Source organism: Tasmannia lanceolata, unplaced genomic scaffold, assembly GCF_043159265.1.
Source record: "Tasmannia lanceolata isolate RefF3 unplaced genomic scaffold, GAP_Taslan_0.1 ptg000025l, whole genome shotgun sequence".
Taxonomy (NCBI): domain Eukaryota; kingdom Viridiplantae; phylum Streptophyta; class Magnoliopsida; order Canellales; family Winteraceae; genus Tasmannia; species Tasmannia lanceolata.
The window spans coordinates 7139550-7166133 of record NW_027518702.1 but is presented as its reverse complement, the minus strand read 5'-3'; the positions used below and the strand labels follow the sequence as shown (position 1 = coordinate 7166133).

General features: G+C 38.8%; 2 protein-coding genes across 2 annotated transcripts in view; both read left to right on the top strand.

The window, feature by feature from the left end:
- Window positions 1-2047: 2047 nt before the first annotated feature.
- The window catches only part of LOC143857602 (uncharacterized), a 38684-nt gene continuing 14147 nt past the window's right edge, over window positions 2048-26584 (top strand). Inside the window, exons 1-18 of the mRNA XM_077368061.1 lie at window positions 2048-2285; window positions 3551-3721; window positions 6129-6202; window positions 7730-7855; window positions 8239-8332; window positions 8430-8513; window positions 8705-8848; window positions 8943-9056; window positions 9267-9728; window positions 9847-9951; window positions 10048-10188; window positions 10302-10394; window positions 10510-10605; window positions 10700-10954; window positions 11456-11558; window positions 11643-11702; window positions 14704-14821; window positions 16991-17174. Coding sequence (XP_077224176.1) covers window positions 2124-2285; window positions 3551-3721; window positions 6129-6202; window positions 7730-7855; window positions 8239-8332; window positions 8430-8513; window positions 8705-8848; window positions 8943-9056; window positions 9267-9728; window positions 9847-9951; window positions 10048-10188; window positions 10302-10394; window positions 10510-10605; window positions 10700-10954; window positions 11456-11558; window positions 11643-11702; window positions 14704-14821; window positions 16991-17174 — 2586 coding nt within the window. The 5' untranslated portion in view covers window positions 2048-2123. The remainder of the gene's footprint in view (window positions 2286-3550; window positions 3722-6128; window positions 6203-7729; window positions 7856-8238; window positions 8333-8429; window positions 8514-8704; window positions 8849-8942; window positions 9057-9266; window positions 9729-9846; window positions 9952-10047; window positions 10189-10301; window positions 10395-10509; window positions 10606-10699; window positions 10955-11455; window positions 11559-11642; window positions 11703-14703; window positions 14822-16990; window positions 17175-26584) is intronic.
- Window positions 21232-25710, top strand: LOC143857513 (heat shock protein 90-6, mitochondrial-like). The gene is made up of 11 exons (XM_077367953.1): window positions 21232-21494; window positions 22479-22586; window positions 22812-23189; window positions 23308-23412; window positions 23509-23649; window positions 23763-23855; window positions 23970-24047; window positions 24145-24399; window positions 24913-25015; window positions 25098-25177; window positions 25310-25710. The coding sequence occupies exons 1-11, from the start codon at window positions 21333-21335 to the stop codon at window positions 25352-25354; spliced, it is 1548 nt and encodes a 515-aa protein (XP_077224068.1). The 5' UTR covers window positions 21232-21332; the 3' UTR covers window positions 25355-25710.

Genomic DNA, 26584 nt, shown 5'->3' with positions numbered 1-26584 from the left:
AATTTATTCATGGTTCCCAAACATGCCCTATAAGTGTTTTTTTATTCAGGAGGCAGGATTTCTTTGTAACAAGGTTGGATTGCTAAGATGTTGAACTTAGGCTTAGCTCAACATGGATTTAACACTGCATCACCAAACCATAATGTCATATCATTAAACCTTATTTCCAAGGTAATAATTAGGGCTGCAACTCGAGCCGGGTTTTACCCGACCCGCATCGACCCGACCCGAAAATAGCCTGGGTTGGGTTCAGGTTTCATGGGTTTTGGGTCGAGCCGGGTTGAGCATTCAAAAGCCCGCATGAATCTCGGGTCGAGCCGGGTTTGAAGGGGCCCGACCCGAGTGTAATTTCTGCTTCTATGAGTTGAGTTGATTCAAGTGTTTGATTTAGCATTGTTTGATTGTAATTACAACATTGTTTGATTCAAGTGTAATGTGAGTGTAATTACATCATTGTTTGATTCAAGTGTAATGTGAGTGTAATTTCTACTTCTATGAGTTGAGTTGCCTTGCCAAACAAGATTTTTCCTTAAAAAATTGCGTCAATGTGAAAAAACCCGATCCGACCCGAGATATTTCTCGGGTAGGGTTGGGTTCTCCAAAACCCGACCCTAGTTGCAGCCCTAGTAATAATCAATGTAGGATGTGAAAATTATTGAATTGCGAAGGGTGCGTTCTATTCTGCTAAGGGGGTACTACTTGATTTCGTTCTTCTGCCCGCTCTAGAGAAAGATGAATGAGAAGGACAACCTAATGTTTATCCATGGTTGGAAGAATGTTTCGGTACAGCTTGACTTCATCTTAATACAATGAGGCACACCCACAAAGGCATAGATGGTCGTACTATTGATTAATCTGAACCGTATATTTTATGCCTCGTCAAAAATCATGCGGTTGGGATTAGATAAGATGTTTCGATGCGGGGTAGCATTCAGATCTTACCCGTTGTTTTCATTCAGAAATATGAAATTTCTGCTCTCAGTACATGATTATCTTGTCTCACTTCGGGAGAATGTTGGCAAGAGGAACCCTCTTTTGCAACAAGTTCCCTCTAAACATGAAATGAGCTACCAAAAATCAAATTCCGAAAGTTTTTATTCCAAAATCAAAGTCCCAATGTCTAAAATGAAGATGAAATGTTATAGCCAATTAAAGCAATCTCCCACGTCGTAATGGGTGGTGGGGGCTGATCGGATGCACCATCCATGGGCAGTGCCCGATCCGTCGGCTTTCGAAAAACTTGAAAAATGACAGTTCGAAATGTCATGAGGTCACACACATGGTTTTAAATTTAGTCCGAAATTTCACTAAATTCAATTTTTTTTATTAATATTGTATTCTCCGAAATCTGCTAATGAATAAAATATTTCTTTGTTTTGTCGTACCGGATTTCGGCCGAGATTTCGTGATTTCGGTCGAAATTTCGGTTTCAGTGAATTCGGAATTTCGGTCAAATATTCTTACCACACATCGGTTCGTATTCAGTTCATTCCAATTCTTTTCTTTTTTTTTCTAGCAAAAGCACAACTCACCCAACTGAAGTTTCATCCCCAACATGGTTTAAGTTAGGGGTGCAACTCGGGTCGGGTTGAGGCCAACCCGAACCCGACCTGAGAGTTCCAACCCGACCCGAGGAACCCTTTTTACCAACCCGAACCCGACCTGACCCGAGTTCAACCCGAGATTTTAAGCTTAAAAAATAGAATTTTTTTTATTAAAAATGTAGCGTTGACTCGGGTCGGGTTGCCCAAGCCCTCAACCCGAACCCTACTCTAACTCAAGCCGGGTTTAGAAACCTCAACCCGAAGCCGAAGCCGAACCCGACCCGACTTTTTCTGGGTTAAACCCGTCGGGTTCGGGTTGAGCCCGCCCAAGTTGCACCGCTTTAAGTCCCTGTTTTTTGTCACGTTTCATCAAAAAATTAGAAAAGCATGAATTTTTGGAAAAGTTTTTCTTTTCCAATCTTTCCAGAAAAAAAAATCCTGCAATCCGAATAGTGTATAAAAATGAGGCAAAAAAAGCATTTCCCTTTTGTCTTAAACCCCATCTCAAGAAACCTTCCTAAAACCCTACAGATTCTTTTTCTCTTATTCTCCTGTACACCAAACCCTACACAATCTTCAATGCCTCTCACCTCCCTTTTCACTCCTTCTTCAACTACTCTCCCATGTACCCACAAAGGAAAAATGCTGAAACTCTCGAGGAGTTCTTTCTCTGCTATCCTGCGCACAAGTGGCGTACGTTACCGGTTCTTAGCTCCTCCCATTTTGTCCTCCCACTATTTGGTAAACCTCACAAAACCCTACAAGAAATCATCTTCTTCTCATCATTTCTTCACTACCCACATTATATTTTGATACATTCAATCTATTACAACTACTTTTCCCTTTCTATTTTTAATCTATTACTACAACTTTTCAATTTGTTCTTCAACATTCTTTTGTTTCATTTAGTTTCTAGTCCAAAAGCTTAAGCAGTTAGAGTTGGTGTTATTTAATTATTTATACTTCCAACATAGTGAATTTATACAGCAAATTTATGTTTCATTTGTTTTTTTTTTGTTTTTTTTTCCCGCCCATTTATCAATATCTGATCGAAGTTGCTGGGTTTTTTTTTTTTTTTTTGCTCATTAATTTTTCATACTTTTTGGCAGTCTGACTGAAATTCCTCTCTCTTCAGTCAGCATAGGGATTATAGTTTGAGATTCTATCGATTAGGTCTTTGAAAGCTGCCCGTCTTGTTAGCTCGAGCTATGGTTTTGTTGAAACAATTCTCAAAGAGGGTTACTAGAGAGAAATAAAGAATAACAAAAATAAGGCCGGTTTGTTTTAGATTATGACGAACAAATGTAACTGCCCAACCGATTGATGGACTTAATTTTGAGTCCATTTATCGGCTTGGCAGTCACAATCGTTTGTCATAATCTTAATTGAATAGGGTCTAACAAGATTGGGATAATGATATCGATGCCTTTATTCGTGGATGAGTGACTATATATACACAGAGACTCCAAGAAAACAGAGGCAATTCTTCTCTTATAATTTAGCCACAGACTCCCTACAACAATGTGTCACATGACTTTTGTATTTTTATGAACTGAAGTATCCCCTAATTTATCATGATTATGTAAGAGATCACAGGTACTGTACAATGCTGATTGGATAACCAGAGTCCAATGTATTGATTTTGTAGAAGTTGTTTTCATGGAATGTTCAATATTGTCTACCCAACATGAACTTGGAAAATGAAAGTCTGATTTATAAAGGGAAATGATTTCTGCGCTCCAATGTTTTGATAAACATGCGCTCCAGATGTTTGTCCTGTAGTATTTAAAAAGCTTTTTGAGAACCGTAATATTCCTCTGACAGCCCTTTCAATACTACACGACAAAATTTGGAGCGCATGTTTATCAAAACATTGGAGCGCAGAAATCATTTCCCTTTATAAATTGTCAGAGTTTCTGAACAATAATTTCATGGATTTGTGTCTGTGGGCCTTTTGATTTGTGCCGTGCCTTTGATGCTTGCATACTGATTCCAATCTTCTCCAGTTCCCAAGTAGACGGTACTCAGTGCTCACTGCTGGGAAACGGAATGCCTCTTGCTCTGTACGTCATCCGAGCATCAGATGCGGCGTTCTTTTTGGCAACTATTATGACTCAACTGCAGCGGCAGCTGATGTGTCTAATCTGCCAGCTGAGAAATATGAATACCAAGCTGAGGTGTGCCCCTCTATCTGAAAGATATGATTGGTTTCTTTCATTGTTTGCCATACTAGTAAAAAAAAAACTTCGCTCCAGATCAGTTTGGAGGAACTTCCTCCACACTAATAGCTCTAATAGCAAGGGGTGTGGAAATATCAATTCCGAAGGTAAGCATGGAATTGATATTTCCACACCCCTTGCTATTAGAGGGGTTGGAGGAAGTCCCTCCAAACTGATCTGGATCCAAGTTTTGTTCGGAACCATATGACATGCTGATTGTTTCTGACTGTTTTCCTGTCGTTTGATTAACTTTTACTGTATTGCTGCAATTCTGGCGTTGATGGGGCCATCTCGGCCCTAGATCTACATTGGTTCTTTTGCATCATACTCCTTTTCAAATAAGATGGGAATCATATGACATGGAAGTGTGTAATATAAGCCGGAAACATTAGTGTCGCACTGTCACTACCATTCGTGTATGTATTTACTGAATTGAAGAGTTTATTGAGGAGAATTTCTAGGTATGCTTAGCATGCATCTATATGCCTACTGATATTAATGGCTCCAGTTGGCTTTGTTACAGTAGTTGGAGAATTGTAGAATGACAATGAATTTCTTATGCTGAGAAAATATAATATAACAATATCGGTTTGACAGCTCCAAAGCCCATAAATCTATGTAATTATCTTGTCTATATGCATGCATAACAAACTTGAAGAAACCCGACACTATGAAAACACTTGCCTTACTCTAATGTAGATCGTTTTCAAAGGTGACAAATGTTATTTCTCATCCTCAGGCTGATATCATCGATTTTTATAGTCCAATAATTTTTTTGAATGGTTAAAGTCCAATAATTTTTATGTTTCAGTCATCGCTATCAAGGTTCATGCATGTTCTATAACCACCTTGGGCTGGCTAGATAGGCATAGTCGGGTTCATTGGCGGTACAGTGATGTAATATGGACACAAAACCTCTTTTAGACACAAAACTAAGTGATATTTGTGGGAAAATACAAATTACACATAAATTATACTTAAAAATTTCAATATGAGCAATTTTTTTTTTTAATATGAATATTTGGATGGTCCGCATCATATTCTCATGTTTGAAAAGACATGTCAGCTTCATTGGTGGAAGTTCGTCCGCTTTGATTTTTGCGCGCATCCTCGGACGATTATTCGTCTGTTCTTTAGTGATCTTTTGTCTTTCCTCGTCGTCCAAATTTAGCTCATATTAAATTCCAACTAGAAAACCATCTCACTAATCTAGAAAGGTCCTTGATGGAGTCATACCACCAAGCTAGAAACGAGTTACTCTTCTGTAGGTATGTGAGCTTAGAGTTATCACATAAACAAAAATAAAGTTTCCTTGTTTTGAACTGATGTCATCTTCTTGAATAGGCTTCTTGAATTCTTTAAAAGTTTGTTAAATTGTTGAAAGTATTTAAAGAAAGGCTCATGGAAATTAAAGATTTGATAAAGAATATGTAAAGAATTTATAGAAATGGAATGATCAATAAAGATTGGTTTTTAAGCAGTTGGATGGTTTGTAGGTTATGTAAGGGAAGAGATTGTGGGTTGGTTTGTGTTATAAAGGACATGGAAAGGGGAAAAGTGATGTGGAAAGGAGAAAAGAGAAGGTGAAAGATAATGTGGAAAAGGCGAAAAGTGAAAGTGAAGGAGGGTGTGGGTTACAGGTTCATGGTTGGATCGGGATCGATGGATTAAGGTGATTGTGATTGGTGGTGGCTTATAAAATTAAGAAAAATAAATAATAATAATAATGGAGGGAGAGAAAATAAAAAGAAATAAAGGAAAAGGTTTAGAGTTGAATCTTAGCATTTAAAGGAAAACACATTTGGGCTGAAATTCTTCATTTCAAGGAAGACACGTTTGGGTTGAAACTCTGGGTACATCCTCTTCCCTGATCTCCCAACTTACTAATCTGATGACTGATGTCCTTGCAAAATCAGGGCTGCTCAAGATAGGATTGTATTCTCAAACACTTTTCCAATTCTCTAATACCCTTTCTTTATTGGTCTGGGGCCATCTCTGTCTTAGTCCCTCGCCTTATTGAATGAATTTGCTTTTTCAAAACAATAAGAAAACAAAAATTAAAATAAAAGATCTAGGTACCGACTTACCTTCCAATTGAAAGCGGAATACACGAGTGCATCCCTAAATAGAAAATTTGTTGGTATTATATTCTTTGCACGACAGCGTTCTTTCATCTCCCCCTATCTTGTTTTTCTTCTCTTTGCTTTATTTTTGCATCTGTAAGTTTTTTTTATTGATCTCAAGAACTTTATTCAACTTTTTGTAATTTTCGGATGTATTATGTAGTAAGGTATATAAGGAAAACGAATTTGATACAACGAGTGAGATTCTTCTAGAAGCATGGCTCTTATCTTTTGGTTGACAGGTTAGTCGCCTCATGGATCTCATAGTTCATAGCTTGTATAGCAACAAAGAAGTGTTTCTTCGGGAGCTGGTTAGGTAATTTTCCACTCACATCTCGTTTGTCTTGACCATTTGCTGTACATTTCAACTTTGCCTCAGTTTTTTCGTAAATGGTATCAATTAAATGATATTGGTCAAACTTGTCCTTTATGCTTCTATTTCTCTGTTTTATATGGCTTACTAATCTATGAAACTACACTGTTACTTTTTAGCCATGCCCCTGACCCTTGAATGCAACCTAGTGGCACCTTGGTGCATCCATGACAATCTAGAAAGTAGCTGACCCTGATTCAAGCTTTCATGCATTTAATTTTATCAGGATGATCCGTAAAGCAATGTGGCATATAATGCGTCTTTGCCAAAGGCGTGCAACATTCCACATGAATGATCTGTGACAGCAATGAGATAAAGTTCAAAACAATTACTTTGTCACTATGCTATATGATGCTACGTCGACATGTGCTCGAGGTTTTAAATTTCGGTTTCGGAATGTGTTTCGGTCCTCACCGAGACCGAAATTTCGGGGACGAAATTGATCGAAATGGGATAAAGGAATATTTTATCCCATAACAAATTTCGACGAAATCCCCGAAATTTCGGTAATTTTGGCTGAAATTTCTGGATAATATTAAATAATGGTTAAATTGCTGGTTTTTTGGAGATATTCCTTAAATTTAACCCCGAAATTTCAGGGGAAACGAAATTTCGATCGAAATTTCGGTCGAAATTTTGTAATGTTTCGACTCTACCCAAATTCGCTTTCGGTCTCGACCGAAACCTGAAATTTCGGATTTCAGTCGAAATTTAAAATCTTGCATGTGACACTTCCTGGATGGCGTCAGGTGCCACACTGCATTCCTAGGAAGATATGCCATTTTTAAAAGATTGCCACGACTACAATTTTCTAAAAAGAACAAACACTCCTACTGTGATGTAGGGGTGTAACCGAGCCGAGCTTGGCCCAGCTCGTTAAGCTCAATCCCTGCGCTCGGGCTCGAATCAGCCTCGAGCTCAGCTCAGCCAGGCTCACGAGCGGCTCGCGATCCTTACCGAGCTCGTTAATGGGCCAATTGGGTCCCAAAATCCTACATATTTTGGGTGTTTTTGGACCTGTCCTGTACAATCAAATTAAATAATTACATATCTTGTAAGGATGTTGAATCAAATATTTTGGGTGTTTTTGGACCATGATCCTAGATGTGAAATCATGGTCATGATTTGTGAAGTATCCACTTTGCCATTGTATATGGATTAGCAATCAGGAATCCTAAATTACCATGATAGTGACTGAGCTTTAATGCAGTATCAGATCCAAGTTTTTGCTTTTGACAATAGCAATACTGTAATACCACTGATATCATTGGGTAGGATTAAATTGCGAAACTTGATACTCTTTCTGGTATTTATACTACTAATGTCATCAAATTATTATTAGTTTTATTCACAGAGTGGAACTTTGGTGTTTTGGACTTTAAAGAAAGCCTTGTGTTTCTTTTGGACAACATGATGAAATCTTTTGCACTTGTTGCATCAATTTAATTTGACAAAATTGTTTATCTTCAGCAATGCAAGTGATGCTCTGGGTAAGTTGGAGTTTCTTAGTGTTACGGAGCCTGAACTTCTGAAGGATACTTTCGACCTTCATATTCGCATCCAGACAGACAAAGACAATGGGGTCATCACTATATCGTAAGCTTCATGAACCAAACCATATAGCGAAGTTCTTCAGTTCATGGTTTTAAATTTCTGCTGAAATACCGAAATTTCGGCCCGGACCGACACCGAAAGTACATTTATTCGGTGTCCGCCGAAATTTAGTCCAAATTTGAGATTTGATTTTTTTTTAAATCCATCTTTTCCGTAATTTTGGTAATTTCGGCTGAAATTTCGGAAATTTTGGTGAAATTTTCTGAAAACCTGAAATTTTGTTTTTACTTAATTTCGGCTGAAAGCGAAAAAAGATGGAAGTTTTTTAAAAATTTCCGAAACCGACATTTAAAACGACAGTTCAGTTTCCCTTGAACTGTATTTGTGGAAGCCATATATAATGAGTTATTTTATTCCTTATGCAGTGACACAGGCATTGGTATGACCAGACAAGAACTTGTTGACTGTCTTGGAGCTATTGCACAAAGTGGAACAGCAAAGTTCTTGAAGGCAATGAAAGTATGATGTGGATGCAATGATATCCTTTCAATTTTTATTTAAATTTTTTTAGTGATTTTTGTTTTATGTGCTTCAATAACATAATCTTCATCCGTAGGACTGTAAGGATGCTGGCTCTGACAACAATTTAATTGGTCAATTTGGTGTTGGTTTTTTCTCAGCATTCCTTGTTTCCGACCGAGTATGTCACGAACCCGATTTAAACTAAACAGCTCCCTGGCATGTTCTGTATTCCTATTCAAGTTTTGATATAAGGCCAACCTAGTCCAAGGGTGGATCTTGTCATGCTCATAACTCAAACGTAGCTGTGTTTCTATGGTCTAGAATTTATTCTCAGTCTTTTTACTGATATGCGATTCTTGTTGTTGGCAGGTTGTTGTTTCGACCAAGAGCCCCAAATCTGATAAGCAGTATGTGTGGGAGGGAGAGGCCAATGCTGGCTCATATACAATTCGAGAGGAGACTAACCCAGAAAAATTAATTCCAAGAGGAACTTGCCTTACACTGTATCTTAAGGTTGGGTACTGATTTCTTTGCCTACATATTGCATGAGTTCCTAAACTTCTATGTTGACAATAACATCTGGGGTTTCCTTTTTCTGTGAACTCAGAGTGAGGACAAGGGTTTCGCACATCCGGAAAGCATTCAAAATCTTGTTAAGAACTATTCACAGTTTGTGTCTTTTCCTATATACACAAGCCAAGAGAAGGGATTTACTGAAGAGGTAAGGTCTACATCACATGCTCTATTGCAAATCCGTGCTTTTGCCTGAATAATTTGGCCTTGTGAAGTTATACTGGGTACCAAAGACTAGGTCTTCCTAGTTGGTAGTGGTACGAGTTGCTTAGTCTTTTTAGGACCTGCCTGCTATTTGCGTTGCTTATACGCTTCAGCTATTAAATGTTTGCTAATTTCTGGGACTGTTGCTAATCAGGTCGAGGCTGACGAGGATTATTCAGTTCCACAAAGCTTGTGGGATGATGCGCAAGAGCTAGCAAAAAATGATGTGAATTTTGTTCCTCCTCCTCCCGGTTTCGTAAAACTTAATTTTGCTGGTTCTAGCTTGGGCAATCCAGGCCCTGCTCGTATCGGGGGGCTCGTAAGGAATGATAAAAGGGAATTAATTTGGGCTTTTTCGAGACCCATTGGAGTGGCGGATTTAACGGAGGCCGAGGTCCGTGCGGCCCATTATGGTATAAAGTATTTGGCATCTAATAATTTTGAAAACGTGATGATAGAAGGATCATCACTAAATGTAATAAAGTGGCTTCAAGGGGATGAAAAGCACCCTTCGACGTTCGACAAATTCTTTGATGAGATTGACAATTATAGAAGATCTAGTGCTTCACCCTTTAAGAATGTGCAAAGCTCAGCTAATGAAACCAAACCTATATGGGTGAGCCTTGGAATCTTGTTTCTTCTTTAAATTATTCTGAATTGTTCTGCCTGAAATTTTAAATTTCACTACTTCAGTACCCACTAGCGGGTTCTTTATGGGTGTGCATTATGTGCAGCTTCTCAATCCTAAGGCAGTCACTACTGAGGAATACAATGAGTTTTACAAGAAGACTTTCAATGAGTATTTGGATCCTTTGGCATCTTCACACTTCACTGCCGAGGTAAGTTATGTATGATTATATAGTTATTATCTAGGAATGTTTAGTTATATGTTATCTGTTTCCCATTCTGAGCTTATGGAGGGTTGTTCGTTCCAGGGTGAGGTAGAACTCAGGTCCATACTTTTTGTGCCGGCCACAGCTCCTATGGGAAGAGAAGATGTAATTAATCCAAAGACAGAGAACATAAGACTTTATGTTAAATGCCTCTTCATTTCAGATGACTTTGATGGAATGCTGGTAAGTAAGAACTCGTTTATTATGATGTTGAATCCAATCAACTCCATTTTAGGGAAGTCACATAGAACAACTTCTCAATCCAAAGTCAATACATTTTCTGTTTTATTGATTAGTTCCCGAGGTACCTGCGCTTTGTGAAGGGTGTAGTAGATTCCAATGACCTTCCACTTAATGTTTCTGACGAGATTCTCCAGGAAAGTGGCATTGTAAGTGAAATTCCCGTTGACCTCAAAAGATTTCATTTTCTCATTCATTTCGTTTGTCTCCCACTGTTGTCAATAATCTCGTAGGGCCAACTGCACTCATTTGTCTCCTTGGCAGGTGCAAATCATGAAAAAGATATCGGTCATGAAAAAGATATTGGTCCACAAGGCATTAGATATGATCTTGCGCATATCTGTGAGTGAGAATAAAGATGTAAGATTTTTTTTAAAGTTGGGAATGTGCAGCACAACTTCATTATGTTTTTTTTTACTTTGTTTTGATTATTTTTATTTATTTATAATTACAGGACTATGAGAAATTCTGGGTGAATTTTGGCAAAAACTTGAAATTGGGCTGCATTGAAGATAACGAAAACCAGAAGCGTATTGCTCCATTACTCCGGTTCTTCTCTTCTCATAGTGAGGAAGAGCTGATTAGCTTAGATGAGTATGTTGAGCGCATGAAGACTGAGCAGAAGGACATCTATTACATCGCTTCAGACAACCTGAAAAGTGCAAGGAACACTCCTTTCTTGGAGACGCTTCTGGAAAAGGACTCTGAGGTATGCTAATCTTTACCTAGATAACTTAGTCTTGGTGTCAATTTTTTTTTTGCTTAATTTTGCTTTTCCCAAAATTCATTTTATTTCTTTTGGGGACCTTGAGCTGAAGCTGAGGATGGCTCTTATCCAATTTAAGTCCAGAGCTGGACAAACTGATATATGTGCAAGTTTGTGGACAGTTGTTTATAGAAAGTTTAAGAAGAGGGATGCCAATATCAAAACAATGGAGTGCGGATATCATTTCCCTACTTGAATGTTAAGGAGGGGGATCTTAGAGTGTCTATCTAAACCTGCTTGATTTGAGTTGAAATTAATTCATGTTGGAAAACTTTTGGAGGTTTTTCCTAGTTACTTTTTGGAATTCCATTGTAGTCCTACCACCCAAGACTTGAACTCGTGTCAAGGTTTTTTCCCAGTTACTCTGATCTTTGCTTTAGCAATTGTTTCCTAATGTTAGGCTGCTTTGTCTTAATGGACCTTGCTTGGATGCTCGTGATGTAGGTGCTGTTCTTAATTGATCCAATAGATGAGGTTGCTATCCAAAACCTAAAGACCTACAAGGAGAAGAACTTTGTCGATATCAGAAAGGAAAACTTGGATTTGGGTTTGATAAAAACTCTGTCTCTTTTATTGACTTCCCCGTTGGCTTTGAAATCTAGTACGTTTTTACTCCAAATGTCTTTAATAGGTGATAAAAATGAGGAGAACCAGTTGAAGTCGGAGGTCGTGGAACCATTTGAAGCTGGAGGTCCAAAATGACGAGTATATCTGGTGAGTCATCTCTTTCTCTCTCATTATTGTTCTTGATTTCTGATCTCGCATTACTTTATTTGTAGTGTGGATTTTTTTTTCCTGGCATATACACAAACATGTTTGTGGGTTGTTTGATTCTTTGATTCATACACAGGAGGGAATGCCATTTTGTTCTTGATTTCCTGAAGTTGGACGTCCATCAGAAATGACAGATTATGCATGGGGAATCATCTCTCTTTTTTTCTTTTTCTTTTTTTTGTTTAATGAAAGAAATTATTAGGTGGTAGAGCTTATACAGGAAATGTTTGAAGTTATATCTAGATGAGTTTGTACAAGTTTACACTAAAAACAAAGAGTTCTTCATGATATGTATTTACTTGCACGCTGGAGTAGGATCATATGGTGAGACTCTGATAGAAAAATTGAAGGAAAAAACAAAGAGAGAGAACAGATTAATATTTCTGAAGAAAGATCATGCCATTTTGAGATTTATTTTACTTTTGTAAGGGATATTTTGGTACTTTTAAGAAATGATATCGGCAGTTATAGTTTTAATCAGTTACATAATTCTCTTTTTTGTTTACAGGTGTGAGGGGTAAAAGGCCTTTGAGAGACTCTCTCAGGTGTGAGGGGTAAAAGGCCTCTCTCTCTCTCTCTCTCTCTCTCTCTCTCTCTCTCTCTCTCAACATGCCCTGTAAGTGTTTTTTTATTCAGTAGGCAGGACTTCGATTGCTCAGATGTTGAACTTAGCTCAACATGGATTTAACACTTCCATCACCAAACCGAAATAGCAGGGAAAAAAATACCGAGAAAAATCATGCCGTTGGGATTAGATTAGATGTTTGCATGCGCAGGAGTTCCAAATAGCGAAGGCCTATCAACCGAACGGCCTAGATTAATCAAAGGTGGGACCCACTATTTCTTTGTGGGTGCCAAGCACTCTTGTTTGAATAAACGGCGCACGTGGATACTGTGAGATCCCACATCAGAAAAAGGGAGGAAAAGTTATTGGCTAAATATGTGGATTCTCCCTCTTCTTGTGTAGATGTGTTTTCAGCATCTCCATAAACCATGGAGGGTGGGAAAATCGAACCAATCGAACCAGACAATATCTACACAGTGGGGTCGGGGTGTCACAGATGTAATCCAAACTGTTCTATTAATGATTCGACAATCCTAACCACCATCCGCCAGAGGTCGTGCCCCACTCCTGTGGCACCCTATCAGCTGCTCCCAACGGCCATGATGCACTGTATAGTTTCATCATCACCCCTCTGCGAATAAGGTGGCGACAATCGCCGTTAGATCGAGTCACGGGATGAGGAACACTCCTCTAAAAAAGGACCCCCATGCCCATAAGGAAGCCATCTTCATCATTTTCATCTTTATCTTCATCTTCTTCTTCCTAAGTAAGAACCCACTCCATTCCAGTTTTCTCTATTGCTTGATCCATTTCATTTGTGACTTGAAGTAGGTGAAATTTGAGAAATGGACCTTAACGGGTGAGAACACTTCGTAGAATCCTATTTTCTAATTGAAAAAGTAGGTGAAATTTGAGAAATGGACCTTAACGGGTCACGCAGCCGAATGAGATTTTAGAGATTTTTTTGGCTTTCCTCATTCTACACCCCTAAAAAGTTGGAAAATCCTGGAAAAGAATAGTTGTCGAACACGCCCTTAGATCGCCGTGAATTGGAGCTCTACCAGCTGTTGGTTGGTTGCGGAGCCAGATTTTGGCATCATCACAATCTAAAAGAGGCATTTTTAGCCATTGGATGCAAACCATTGGTCAATTTGTTTCTCACTCGCTATCCGCAGTCCCAAAAAAATAAAAGGTTAGTTCAATAAGGGGGATGCTAAACTCAGAGGCGTCCTTGCATAAAATAGCTCAAAGGGCGGGCCTATTAGCTGAACGTGCCCGAATTGCATTTATAATAGGGTGCATCCAAGATTATTAAATGCACTTTCAGCCAATGGGGGCGCCCTTCGCGTTGTTTTCTGCCAGGGTACCCTGTAAGTTTAGCATTCCTCTGCTAATATTATCATTTCAATTTTAAGGGATGTATGGAAAAAAATTTCCATGTAAAATTAGTTTTCCAGAATTTGGTAAAATAATTTTCCATATAATTTCTCCAAAATAAAACTTTTTCCATTTTTCCATGGAATATTGCAATCCTGCTTAGTCTAGAAATATTTTTTTCGGCAAATGAGTATTATTTTTTTATGTTTTTTTTTTTTTTTAATTTTTTCCCGGATCGAAACATGGAATATTTATTTTCCATGGAATATTAAGGCACTGATTGTTTTGGATATTGAGAGCGCGGATTGTCAGTTGAAAACTAATTATTGGACTCAAAATTACTTTAGGCCCTGTTCCTTTTAGATTATGATAGCCGATTGTGAGTCGAAAAGCAATTATTTGAGTCAAAATTGAGGCCCTGTTCGTTTGAGACTATGACAACCGATTGTGGGCTCCAACCGATTATTGAACTCAAAATTACTTTAGGCCCTAATCCTTTTCAGAATATCATAGTCGATTGTGAGTCCAAAACAAATTATTAGACTCAAAATTAAATCTTGAGAACCAGTTGTGAGTGCCAAATCGATTATAGGACTCAAATTTAAACATAAAATTTGAGTCCAATAATCGGTTTGACACTCAAAATCGGTTGTCATAAGCTTAAACAAACAGGGCCTCAACATTATTTTGAGCCCAATAATTAGTTTTACTCATAATCGACCGTCACAACATTTGACCTCTGACTGTGGGATTATCATCTAACCGAAGGTGGATGCATCTGTCTCTGATAATAAGGAGAATATCACGCAGAATGTTCTTCTTATGATTGGATTTGCTCTCATGAATTCTCTGGTTTCTTTCAAGCCATATCAGGTAGATAGTAGCATTGAAAGCTATCTGAAGAGCAGTTGAGAATTGCCGATTACCAGTCGAATGAGTTGTTATCTATCCATTCTTCTTCTTCTTCTTCTTTCAGAGTTCCAGAGGAGAGATTTCCAAATCCAAGCTGAGTATGAGCATTGGAAAAATAACTGGTCGATGTTTTCAAGCTCGACATTGCATAGACGGCATGACATTTCTCTAGACAGACCAAGGTAAGTCAATCTATCTCTAGTACTGAGTTTGTTATTCAAAGCAAGCCAGCCAATGAAACTCTGTTTCGGAATGTGACCTTACGGGGAGCCCAAGGTATTTGATTGGGAGAGCACCTTCAGAAATCTTTAAAGTTGAACAGATGTAGTGCTTGTGACAGATTTCTCCAGTGGTGAAGTAAATCTCACTTTTGGAAGTGTTAACTTCCAGACCCGAGCACTGCTGGAACAAGTTTATACAATCCTTGATTCCTCTGCTAACACTACGAGAGGCCTCCGCGAACACTAAGACATTTTCTGCAAATAGAATTTGAGAAATAGCCAGATTGTGTCGGGAAAAAGGAGTAGAGACCTTCTGGCATTGTGCATGATAACAGAAAACATCTCCATACATAAACAGAAGAGGAGGGGGGATGTGGGGTCTCCTTGCCTTAAACCATTCGAGGATGGGAAGAAACCACAAGGGGATCCATTTACAAGGACAGAGAAAAAGGCAGTTTTGATGCATTTCCCCACCCAATTACACCAGACTTCATCAAAACCCATTTTTGTCATGCATAGAAGCAGGGATTTGTGCCTAACATTGTCAAAGGCTTTCTTCATTCGATCTTAATACATATGGCCAGCTTGCTTCTCCGAAGATGAAATTTGTGAACAAGATCCTGGGCTAAAAGAATGTTATCTTGGATAATTCTACCTTTGACAAAAGCCAAATTGGTGAGGGCTGATGAGAGAGTCCATGACTAACTTGAGTCTGTTGGCCATAACCTTAGTAATGAGCTTATAAATGAAATTACGTAAGGAAATAGGTCTAAACAGGTCAGGAGTTGAGGCATCCATGGTTTTGGGTACGAGGGTAATGAAGGTGGTGTTAAGCTCAGGAAGGAGATTTCCGGATCGGAAGAAGTATTTGACAGCTTCTATGACCTCTCCTCCAATAAGATACCAGAAATACTTTAAAAAAATTTCCGTTCAACCCATCCGGTCCTTGGGCTTTGTTCCCATCACAGTTGTGGATAACGTATTCGATTTCTTCATTTGAAACAGGTCTGGAGAGATTTGCAGCCTGGTCGGGAGATAGTTTTCTGAACGGTTCAGGAACCCAAGGTTCAGAGTCTCCATCATTGTGGAAGTTAAGTAACTTTTGGTAGTAGTCTAGAAGCAGATCAGATATTTGGTTTTGATCAGTTGTGAACGATCCATCTGCTTGGTAGAGGGCCCAAATTAAATTCTGGTTTCTTCTCGCCTGCATGGCAGAATGGAAAAAGGAGGAATTACTATCGCTCAAGTTAAGCCAGTTAACTCTGGCTTTCTGCCTATAAAGAGATTCCTCATACTTCCCGATGTGGATCACCTTATCTCTCGCTGCCATCTCCGCTTGCTTTAGATGGTGGTTTGATGGATTGAGGCCGATCTGAGATTGAATAGAGTCAAGCTCCTGCTTTGCTATGGGAAGTTGAATATCAATCCGACCAAAGATGTTTTTGTTCCACACTTTGATGCTGTTTTTAACCTCTTTAAGTTTTTTTACAAGTCTATACATGGGATTACCTTTGACTTGCGTTGCCCAGACTCTCTCAACAGTTTCGTATAGGGAATGGTCCTCCAGCCACATGTTATGAAATCTGAAGGGTCTCTTCCCTGAGGGATTTCTATCCTCCAAGTGAATGATGATGGGAGTATGATCAGAAAGACCAGGGTTCTTGTAGTTTGCTACAGCATGTGGGTGTCTGCATAACCATTCTTCATTTACCAGACATCTATCTAGTTTTCTGAGCTTTAAGTTACCTTGATCAGAGTTGTTTGACCAGGAGAAAAGGTGGCCCGAGGTTCTGAGATCAGCGAGGGCACAATCGAAAACGAAGGAGTTAAGATCATCAGTATCTCTTTGGTTGAGGGTATCTCCTCCTAACCTCTCATCAGCGTATCTGACCACATTAAGATCCCCAATTACTGCCCAGGGGAGGTTGATGGAACTGGAAATTCTCCTTATTGAGACCCAGAGATTTCTTCTCACAACTCCAGAGTTACTGGCGTAAACAGCAGTGAGAGCTATATGATCATCTGAGTGCAAGTACTGAATCTCGCCATGGATATGCTGGTAGGAATCTTCTTGCACTACAAAATTTATAATTTTTGGGTCCCATATTACCCATATTCTACCTTTTACAGTGTGGTTGTAGTTTGCATAGCAGGCCCAGTTGTCGCTGAGATCGGGAAGATATTCTTGAACCATGTCAGCAGTGGCTTTTGTCTTGAGAAGGCATATGAGGGGGAGGTTTTCATCGGAAATAAGCTTTTTAATATCAGCCCTTCTCTCCCTCGAGCAGAGACCTCTAACATTCCAGGATCCCATGTTCTTCATCATTTGACAACATTGGATGTTTAGGTTGTTGGGCTAGTCCTTTAGCAGAATCAGAGGGAAGTATACCTTCTTTTAGTTTTGTCTGGGTTTGGCCGGGTTGAGTAATCAACAAGATGGGATTTTCCTCTCCAGGGAGTTTCATCTTATTTCATGTGAACTAGGTTGTTACTATAAATGTTGTTACAATTATACATTTAAGTTTATGTCAGTATAGCATTCTTTATATACATACTCGAAGTGGACCATATTCTATTGGAAATCAAACACCCATCCAAACGAATGTAAGTTTGTAAATGTCACTTCATGTGGGAGGAAATCAAAATCTATTCCCTTAAACATCAAGCGTTCTGCATGGGCCTTGTAGAAAAGTAATTTTAATGACTTTCTTTTATGATCCAAGAGATGGAAAGAAGCAAAGCAATGGTACTTTTTGACAAGAGAAACATGAAAGTTGGAAGCCAGTAGACCAAAGATGCACTTTTTTTACTGCCGGATTGTTGATTTCTGGCTTTGTGTAAGAAGAAATGATGCCTTTGAGGGGTGATGAAAAGCATGAAGAGTGAGGAGATTAAGAAAAGTGCTTTTGATTCCAAAGACCATAAAAAGAAAGAGAGGGCCTTTGATTCAAAAAGCTAGAAAAAAGAAAGAGAAGGTATTTGATTTGATTCCAGAGAGAGAGAGAGAGAGAGAGAGAGAGAGAGAGAGAGAGAGAGAGAGAGAGGGAGGGAGGGAGGGAGGGAGAGAGAGAGAGAGAGAGAGAGAGAGAGAGAGAGAGAGAGAGAGAGAGAGAGAGAGAGAGAGAGCCCAAGCTGAAGTCGGCCGCATCCACCTCAAACTGTTGAGACTCTTTCTATTCTTCCACGGCCTCTTCGGTCGCTATCCATTTTGCCTCGGTAAGAGTCCCTCTCAGTTCATCCCGAACAACTTTTGTGGCTTCGGCCACGGCTCTTTCCACAACTGCCTTCACCTCGGCCTTGGTCCGCACCTCAGTTCGGGCCACAATGTCCTTCAACCTAGCTAAATAAGCCGCCCCGGTATAGGAGGGGGAACGAAACCGCCAGCATACCCCTCCGTGGGATTGTCTCCTAGAATTGTATACGAATCATTAGCAGACCCCAACAAGGGTTCAGCCTCCACAACCGCACGGACGACCGGTATAGGCACCCTGTCTCTCCTAACTATTCCCCTAACGAGTCTCCTGCCAACCCTACTTGGAGCCTCTACCCCGAATTCTCGATCAGAGTCATGATGCCATCCTAACGACAGACTTCTGTTGGGGGGGGGGGGGGGGGGTAAACTATCATCTGAACCCTCAGGATTCATTTCATCTATCTCCTCCATGAAACTCCCTATTCTGTTATAACCACCGCAAACCTCTAAAATGTCATCATTGGAACTCGTATTCACTAACATTCTTCACAAATGGAAAAAAGAATAAGAAACTGAAAGAGAAGGGAAGGGAAGTGAGAACTTACTAAGAACAAGAGTTGTTTAACGAAAGAACAAAAACCTCGGGTGAAAGGCCACCGAAAGAAGAAGCGTGGAAGGAGGTTCTGGAGTAGAGCCATCAACATATTTTAGAAGGTCTTGACTACGAAGGATGGGAAGCAATTGACTGCGCCAAAGTAGATAATTTGAGCGAGTAAGTTTGATTGAAACGAGATTGGTTATATTCTGAAGAGAGGCTTGAGGAAGTACAGAACAAGGAATAGTAGCAGATGAGGCCATAGTGACGATCTAAGTTTAGAGTGCAAGAAAATGCGGGAGAGGAAAAGAAAGTAGAATTCTGGCTTGAAGGAAAAATTGATGAGGAGGAAGCCTGGCAAGGATAGTTGGTGTTGAAAACACCCTTTTCAACACCCTCTGATACCATGAAATAACTTTACTTTTGCAAAATCAATACACACCCATTGGGTAGCCATGCATTTATAACAATTGAAATTATTTACAACATACAAATGGGAAAATAACAAATGTAAAATATTCAAAGTAGCAACAGTTATTCAAAACTGCAACAACTGCCTTGCTGTCCATATTTCTGCACATGTTCTACATTAATCAACAACAGTTGCTTCAACTGCCTGGTGCAGGTTTTGTTCTCCATGTATTCACGTAATGCACCCTTTATTTGTGTCAATTGTAATCCTTTATCACCCTAGTCGCTGGAAAAGCTCAAAAATCGCCGGAGAATAAGAAGGCACTCTTGGATGTGTTAAAGGTGAGAAGAAATGAAAAGGTTAAGCTCTTTATATAGGATTCGAAGGGCCAAATGCAGGAATAGTCCTGTCGATTGGGAAGCAGCCTCTCTCCACTTGGCAATTCAGGAATGGATCACGAGTTTAGCGCCCATCATTACGGTAACATTTCCAAAAAAAGTCGCAATTAACGCCAAGGAGCGCCTTTTCGGCACGACTTTCCGTCTCTCCATATCGTGATGCTTTGAGTTCCCGCCGAAATGACGTGATTGGAGTAACTGTAAATCCGGACATAATGGGCTTAGCCACACCATGAAACACGCGGTGTTCCGCTCTGAAGTTTCCATCAAGACTTCGGCAAGCAGGCCATACCTCAATAGTATATTCTGAACTTGAAGATCAAACTGAACAAGAATGTGAGGGAATGGTTGAACCAAACTCCTCTCTCTTGATCATACCTCATTCCTTCTCTCTCTCTCTTGACCCTTATTTATAGTAAAACTCAATTAACCGAAAATTCCCATATGCACGCCGTAATGTGTTAGGGATGCCATCATTTACATTGCACGTGATTGGCATGTGCTAAGTAGTTTATTTGTTTATATACCCACTTCCTCCTCCAAAATAACTGTTTCATTAGTTGTGTTCTGTTTTTGTAACCGCTTTTGTATTTTTGAATTCTGTTCTTGTAGATGGTATTTAAGTAGTTTTGATATGAATATAAGACAAGCAGATTGTTTCTTCCAGAAATCTTTTCTGTTTTTTTAACAGGAAGTAGGATGATCCTTTCCCTCTGTGGATCAAAACAACACTAAAACTTTTGCTATTCTTGCAAGTGCCTACCATAATGGGTGGTCATGGGCGTTGGCCGATTTCGAAAATCTTGAAAAATGACATAGTTTCGATGTGTCATGAGGGAACACACATGGTTTTAAATTTCGTCCGAATTTCGGTTGGGAATGAAACCGAAAATCGGCGAAATCCAAAATTTCGCTGAATTCAATTTTTTTAATAATATAGTATTTTTCCGAAATTTGGTAATGAATAAAATATTTTTTTTTGGTGTACCGGATTTCGGCCGAAATTTCAGTCTCAGTGAAGTCTGGAATACATACTGAAACTGAAATTTAAAACCTTGGGCACACGTACCATTGGAAAATTCTGGCCGCCCCACGCAGGTGGCAGTGGAATTTATTTGAACAGAGGCACCTCCTAATCTAATCTAGGGCTTTTCGGTCACTTTTGAAAAGTTGGGTAAATTTTTGGAAGGATTTACTTTTCTTGGTAGTTTGCAATTTTCTTTTGAAAATACTTTCCATCATGGGTCTTTGGGGTGTTTTGGGATTCTCATTCAAGACATATTGTTTGGTTATTCATTAGAGCATTCAGCTATTGTGGCCGGGGCTTGTCAAATTGAGGTGCCAACTCTTGTAGTTTGTCCTTTGGGAAATACATAGGCCCTGTTTGGATTGTAGGAAAAACAATTATTTAGGAAATTGTTTTGCTAGGAATAATTTTCCAAATCATTTGGGAAATGACATTTTCACCCCCCTTTTCGTACTTGGGCCACACCCCTTCTAGTGTACTTAGGACTACTCTTTTTACACTAGAAGGGTTGTGGCCCAAATACACTAGAAGGGGTGTGGCCCAAGTACGAAGAGGGGTTGAAAATATCACCTCATGCACCCAACTCAATTTTCATCGCCTATTTGGTCCAAGTCCCTGTTTTTTTAGTCATGTATCATCAAACATTAGAAAAGCATGAACTTTTGGAAAACTTTTTCTTTTCCAATCTTTTCCAGGAAAAAAAAATCTTGCAATCCGAATAGGGTATAAAGGGAGTTAGAAAAATAATTTCCCTTTTGTCTTAAACCCCATCTCAAGAAACCTTCCTAAAACCCTACAGATTCTTTTTCTCCTGTTCTCCTCTACACCAAACTCTACACAATCTTCAATGCCTCTCACCTCCCTTTTCACTCCTTCTTTCACTACTCTCCCTTGGACCCACAAAGGAAAAATGCTGAAACTCTCGAAGAGTTTCATCTCTGCTACCCTGCGCACCGGTGGCGTACGTTACCGCATCTTAGCTCCTCCCATTTTGTCATCCCATGTCTCGGTAAACCTCACTAAACCCTACAAGAACTCATCTTCTTCTTATCATTTCTTCACTACCCACATTATATTTTGATACATTCAATCTATTACAACTACTTTTCCCTTTTTATTTTTAATCTATTACAAGAACTTTTCAATTTGTTCTTCAACCTTCTTTTGTTTTATTTTCTTTCTAGTTTGTGAAACAACCAATTAGTCCAAAAGCTTAAGCTATTAGATTTGGTGTTATTCAATCATTTATACTTCAAACATTCCCCCTCATTTATATAGCAAATTTATGTTGGGCAGTGATAAATCGACCCCCATATAGGGCTTTGCTCAGAGGGGAGGGGGGGAGGTGTTTGTGTATTGAAACAATGCTCAAAGAGGGTTACTAGAGAGAAATAAAGAATAACAAAAATAAGGCCCGTTCGTTTAAGATTATGACAAATGAATGTAACTGCCCAACCGATTAATGGACTTAATTTTGAGTCCATTAATCGGTTTGGCAGCAAGAAAACAGAGGCAATTCTTCTCTTATAATTCAGCCTCAGACTACCTACAACTATTTTCATTTATCGCTATAGTATCACGATATGTTTATGATATTTTACGATGTTTTTTATTTTTATATTTTTCCTTGATTTGTAAATTTTTAATTTATTGTTTTTCCAGGTATAAACCCGAAAAAATATTAAAAAATTAATCTATCCCGAGATTTTCCCTTGCCGAGAAGTTCACGAGAACGATATTTGTGACATAGCCTGTAATGACAAAATTAAATGGTTCTTTTGTATTTTTATGAACTGAAGTACCCACTAATTTTTCATGATTATGTAAGAGATCACAGGTTCTGTACAGTGCTTATTGAATGACCAGAGTCCAAAGTATTGATTTTGTACAACTTGTTTGCATGGAATATTGTCTCCCCATCTACATATTGCATGAGTTCCTAAACTTCTATGCTGACAATAACATCTGGGCTTTTCTTTTTCTGTGAACGCAGCGTGATGACAAGGGTTTCGCACATCCGGAAAGGATTCAGAATCTCGTGAAGAATTATTCGCAGTTTGTATCTTTCTCGACATGGCAAGAGAAGGGATTTACTGAAGAGGTAAAGTGTACATGTAAATTGAAATATTTGCACATGCTCGATTGCAAATCTATGCTTTTGCTTGAATAATTTGGCCTTGTGAGCTTATACTGGATACCAAAGACTAGGTCTTCATAGTTGGCAGCAGCACGATTTGGTTAATCTTTTTAGGACCTGCCTGCTATTTGCGTTGTTTAGGCTTCAGCTTTTAAATGATTGCTAATTTCTGGGACTGTTGCCAATTAGGTCGAGTCTGATGAGGATCTGGTTCCTCGTCCATCCGGTTCTAGTTCGGGCAATCCAAGCCCTGCTGATATCGCGGGGGTCGCAAGGAATCATGAAGGAGAAGTAATTTTCGCTTATTGGGAGGCCATCAGAGCGGCAGATACAACGGAGGCCGAGGTCTGTTCTGTCCATTATGGTGTAAAGCTTTTGGCATCTAATAATTTGAAAAACGCGATCATAGAAGGACCCTCACCAAATGTAAATAAGTGGCTTAACAGAGATGAAAAGCACCCTTCGAGGTTCGACAAATTCTTTGATGAGATTGACGATTATCAAAGATCCATGGATTCACCCTTGAAGGATGTGCAAAGATCAGCTAATGAAACCGAACCTATATGGGTGAGCCTTGAAATCTTATTTCTTCTTTAAGTTATTCTGAACTGTTCTACCTGAAATTTTAAATTTTACTACTTCAATAACCACTAGCAGGTTCTTTATGGATGTGCATTATGTGCAGCTTCTAAACCCAAAGGCAGTCACTACTGAGGAGTACAATGAGTTTTACAAGAAGACTTTCAATGAGTATTTGGATCCTTTGGCATCTTCACACTTCACTACCGAGGTAAGTTATGTATGCTTATATAGTTATTATCTAGGAATGTTTACTTATATGTTATTTGTTTCCCATTATGAGCTTATGGAGGGTTGTTCGTTCCAGGGTGAGGTAGAACTCAGGTCCATACTTTTTGTGCGGGCCACAGCTCCTATAGGAAGTGAAGATGCAATTAATCCAAACACGAAGAACATAAGACTTTATGTTAAATGCGCCTTCGTTTCAGATGACTTTGATGGAGAGCTGGTGAGTAAGAACTCGTTTATTATGATGTTGAATCCATTCAACTCCATTTTTGGGAAGTCACATAGAACAACTTCTCAATCCAAGGTCTATACATTTTGTGTTTTATTCATTAGTTTCCGAGGTACCTGAGCTTTGTGAAGGGTGTAGTAGATTCCAATGACCTTCCACTTAATGTCTCACGCGAGATTCTTAAGGAAAGTCGCATTGTAAGTGAAATTCCTGTTGACATTAAAATATTTCATTTTCTCATTCATTTCGTTTGTTCCCACTCTTCTCAATAATCTCGTAGTGCTAACTGCACTCATTTGTCTCCTTGGCAGGTCCGAATCATGAGAAAGATATTGGCCCGCAAGGCATTTGATATGATCTTGGACATATCTATGAGTGAGAATAAAGAGGTAAGATTTTTTTAAGTTACGAATGTGTAGCACAACTTCTTTATGTTTTTTTTTTACTTTGTTTTGATTTTTTTTCTTTATTTATTTATAATTACAGGACTATGAGAAATTCTGGGAGAATTTTGGCAAAAACTTGAAATTGGGCTGCATTGAAGATAACGAAAACCAGCAGCGTATTGCTCCATTACTTCGGTTCTTCTCTTCTCATAGTGAGGAAAAGCTGATTAGCTTAGATGAATATGTTGAGCGCATGAAGCCTGAGCAGAAGGATATCTATTACATCGCTTTAGACAACCTGAAAAGTGCAAGGAACGCTCCTTTCTTGGAGACGCTTCTGGAAAAGGACTTTGAAGTATGCTAATCTTTACCTAGATAGCATAGTCTTGGTGTCGATTTTTTTTTTTTTTTTTTGCTTGATTATGCTTTCCCAAATTTCATTTTATTCCTTTCGGGGATCTTGAGCTGAAGCTGAGGATGGCTCTTATCCAATTTAAGTCCAGAGCTGGACAAACTGATATATGTGCAAGCTTGTGGACAGTTGTTTATAGAAAGTTTAAGAATAGGGATGCCAATATCAAAACAATGGAGTGCGGACGTCATTTCCCTACTTGAATGTTAAGAAGGGGGATCCTAGACTGTTTATCTAAACCTGCTTGATTTGAGTTGAAATTAATTCATGGTGGAAAACTTTTGGAGTTTTTTCCCAGTTACATTTTGGAATTCCATTGTAGTCCTACCACCCAAGATTTAAACTCTGTTCAAGGTTTTTTTCCCAGTTACTGTGATCACTCTGCTTTAGCAATTGTTTCCTATTTTGTTAGATTGCTTTGTCTTAATGGACCCTGCTTGGACGCTGGTGATGTAGGTGCTGTTCTTAATTGATCCAATTGATGAAGTTGCTATCCAAAACCTCAAGACCTACAAGGAAAAGAACTTTGTCAATATCAGAAAGGAAGGTTTGGATTTGGGTTTGATAAAAAACTGTCTCTTTTATTGACTTCCCCCTTGGTTTTGAAATCTAGTAGGTTTTTACTCTGAATGTTTTAATAGGCGATAAAAATGAGGAGAACCATTCGGAGGTCGTGGAACCAGTTGAAGCTGGAGGTCCAAATATGACAAGAGTATATCTGGTGACTCATCTCTTTCTCTCTCATTATTGTTCTTGATTTCCGATCCCGCATTACTTTATTTGTAGTGTGGTTTATTTTCCCGGCATATACGCAGACATGTTTGTGGGTTGTTTGATTCTTTTATTCATACAGGTGGGAATGCTTTACTTGCTGAAGTTGGACGTCCTTCAGAAATGACAACAAAGAGCATGGGGAATCATCTCTCTTTTTATCTCTTTTTTTTTTTGGGTTTAATGAAAGTAATTATTAGGTGGTAACTGGAAATGTTTGAAAGTATATCCAGATGAGTTTGTACAAGTTTACACGAAAAACAAAGAGTTCTTCATTATGTATTTACTTGCACGCAGGAGGAGGATCATATGGTGAGACTCTGATAGAAAAAAAAGAGGGAGAGAACAGATTAATATTTCTGAAGAATGATCATGCCATTTTGAGATTTATTTTACTTTTGTAAGGGTTATTTCGGTACTTTAACATATGATATCGGCAGTTATAGTTTTAATCACAGTTACAGAATATTTCTTTTTGTTTCCTGGTGAGGGGTAAAAGGTCTCTCTCTCTCTCTTAGACTGGCCTCCACTCTGGTGAGATTTTGGAATTTTTGTTGCTTTCAATGGACATTTTTCTGTGGAGTGATTGAACATCTTGCAGGTATTACAGGATGATGGTTTCCACTCATATTCTACTAGCTGTTGAGTGATTCCAAGGGGAGAAAGAATATCAAGAAATTCTGGGAGAGGGTCTCCCGCTTTAACTTCCACCCAAAATCTTGCAATGTTTAATCTGCTAGTTTCTGCTGTCTTAGAGTCCATATATAGGGGTGTGCCAATTGCACTCCCTATTTTATCCTAGACGAAGAGAAGAATGAAATCCAGGAAAAGAGGGCCTTTTCATTTTCCTTTCTGCCAAATTGGTGCAACTGAACAGACCCAAGTGAATTATACACTCATGGCACCTTTTCTTACTTCCATCTTTGTCTTGGTTTCATATTTTCTTATTTCTACAATGGTCAGGTAGTTTTTGGTTTGAAATTATAAAATTATCCACAAATATATTTAGTTAATTTGTAAAAGAATGAATGCTAGAAAGGGAATAAATTTTATCATTTTCTCTAAATTGTGGGAATAAAAAAATTCCCAGGGAAAATGTTTCATGTTGCCAAGTGCTCATAGGGGATAGCAATAGCATGGGCTATAGATTTTCACAAATACATAAATTTCTCTTAAAAAAATATTAAAAAATGATGCCTAAGTGGTAAAGTGGCTTTCAAATATCTATATATCAGTAGGTAAAAACAGAAAAAAGAGAGATAAAAAAGTAATTTCCTTCTTCCTTTTTGCTGGGGTTAAATTTGTGTCAAAAGAAACACACCATGCCCCGCGGCCTCAATCATCCAAGCAAAAAAAT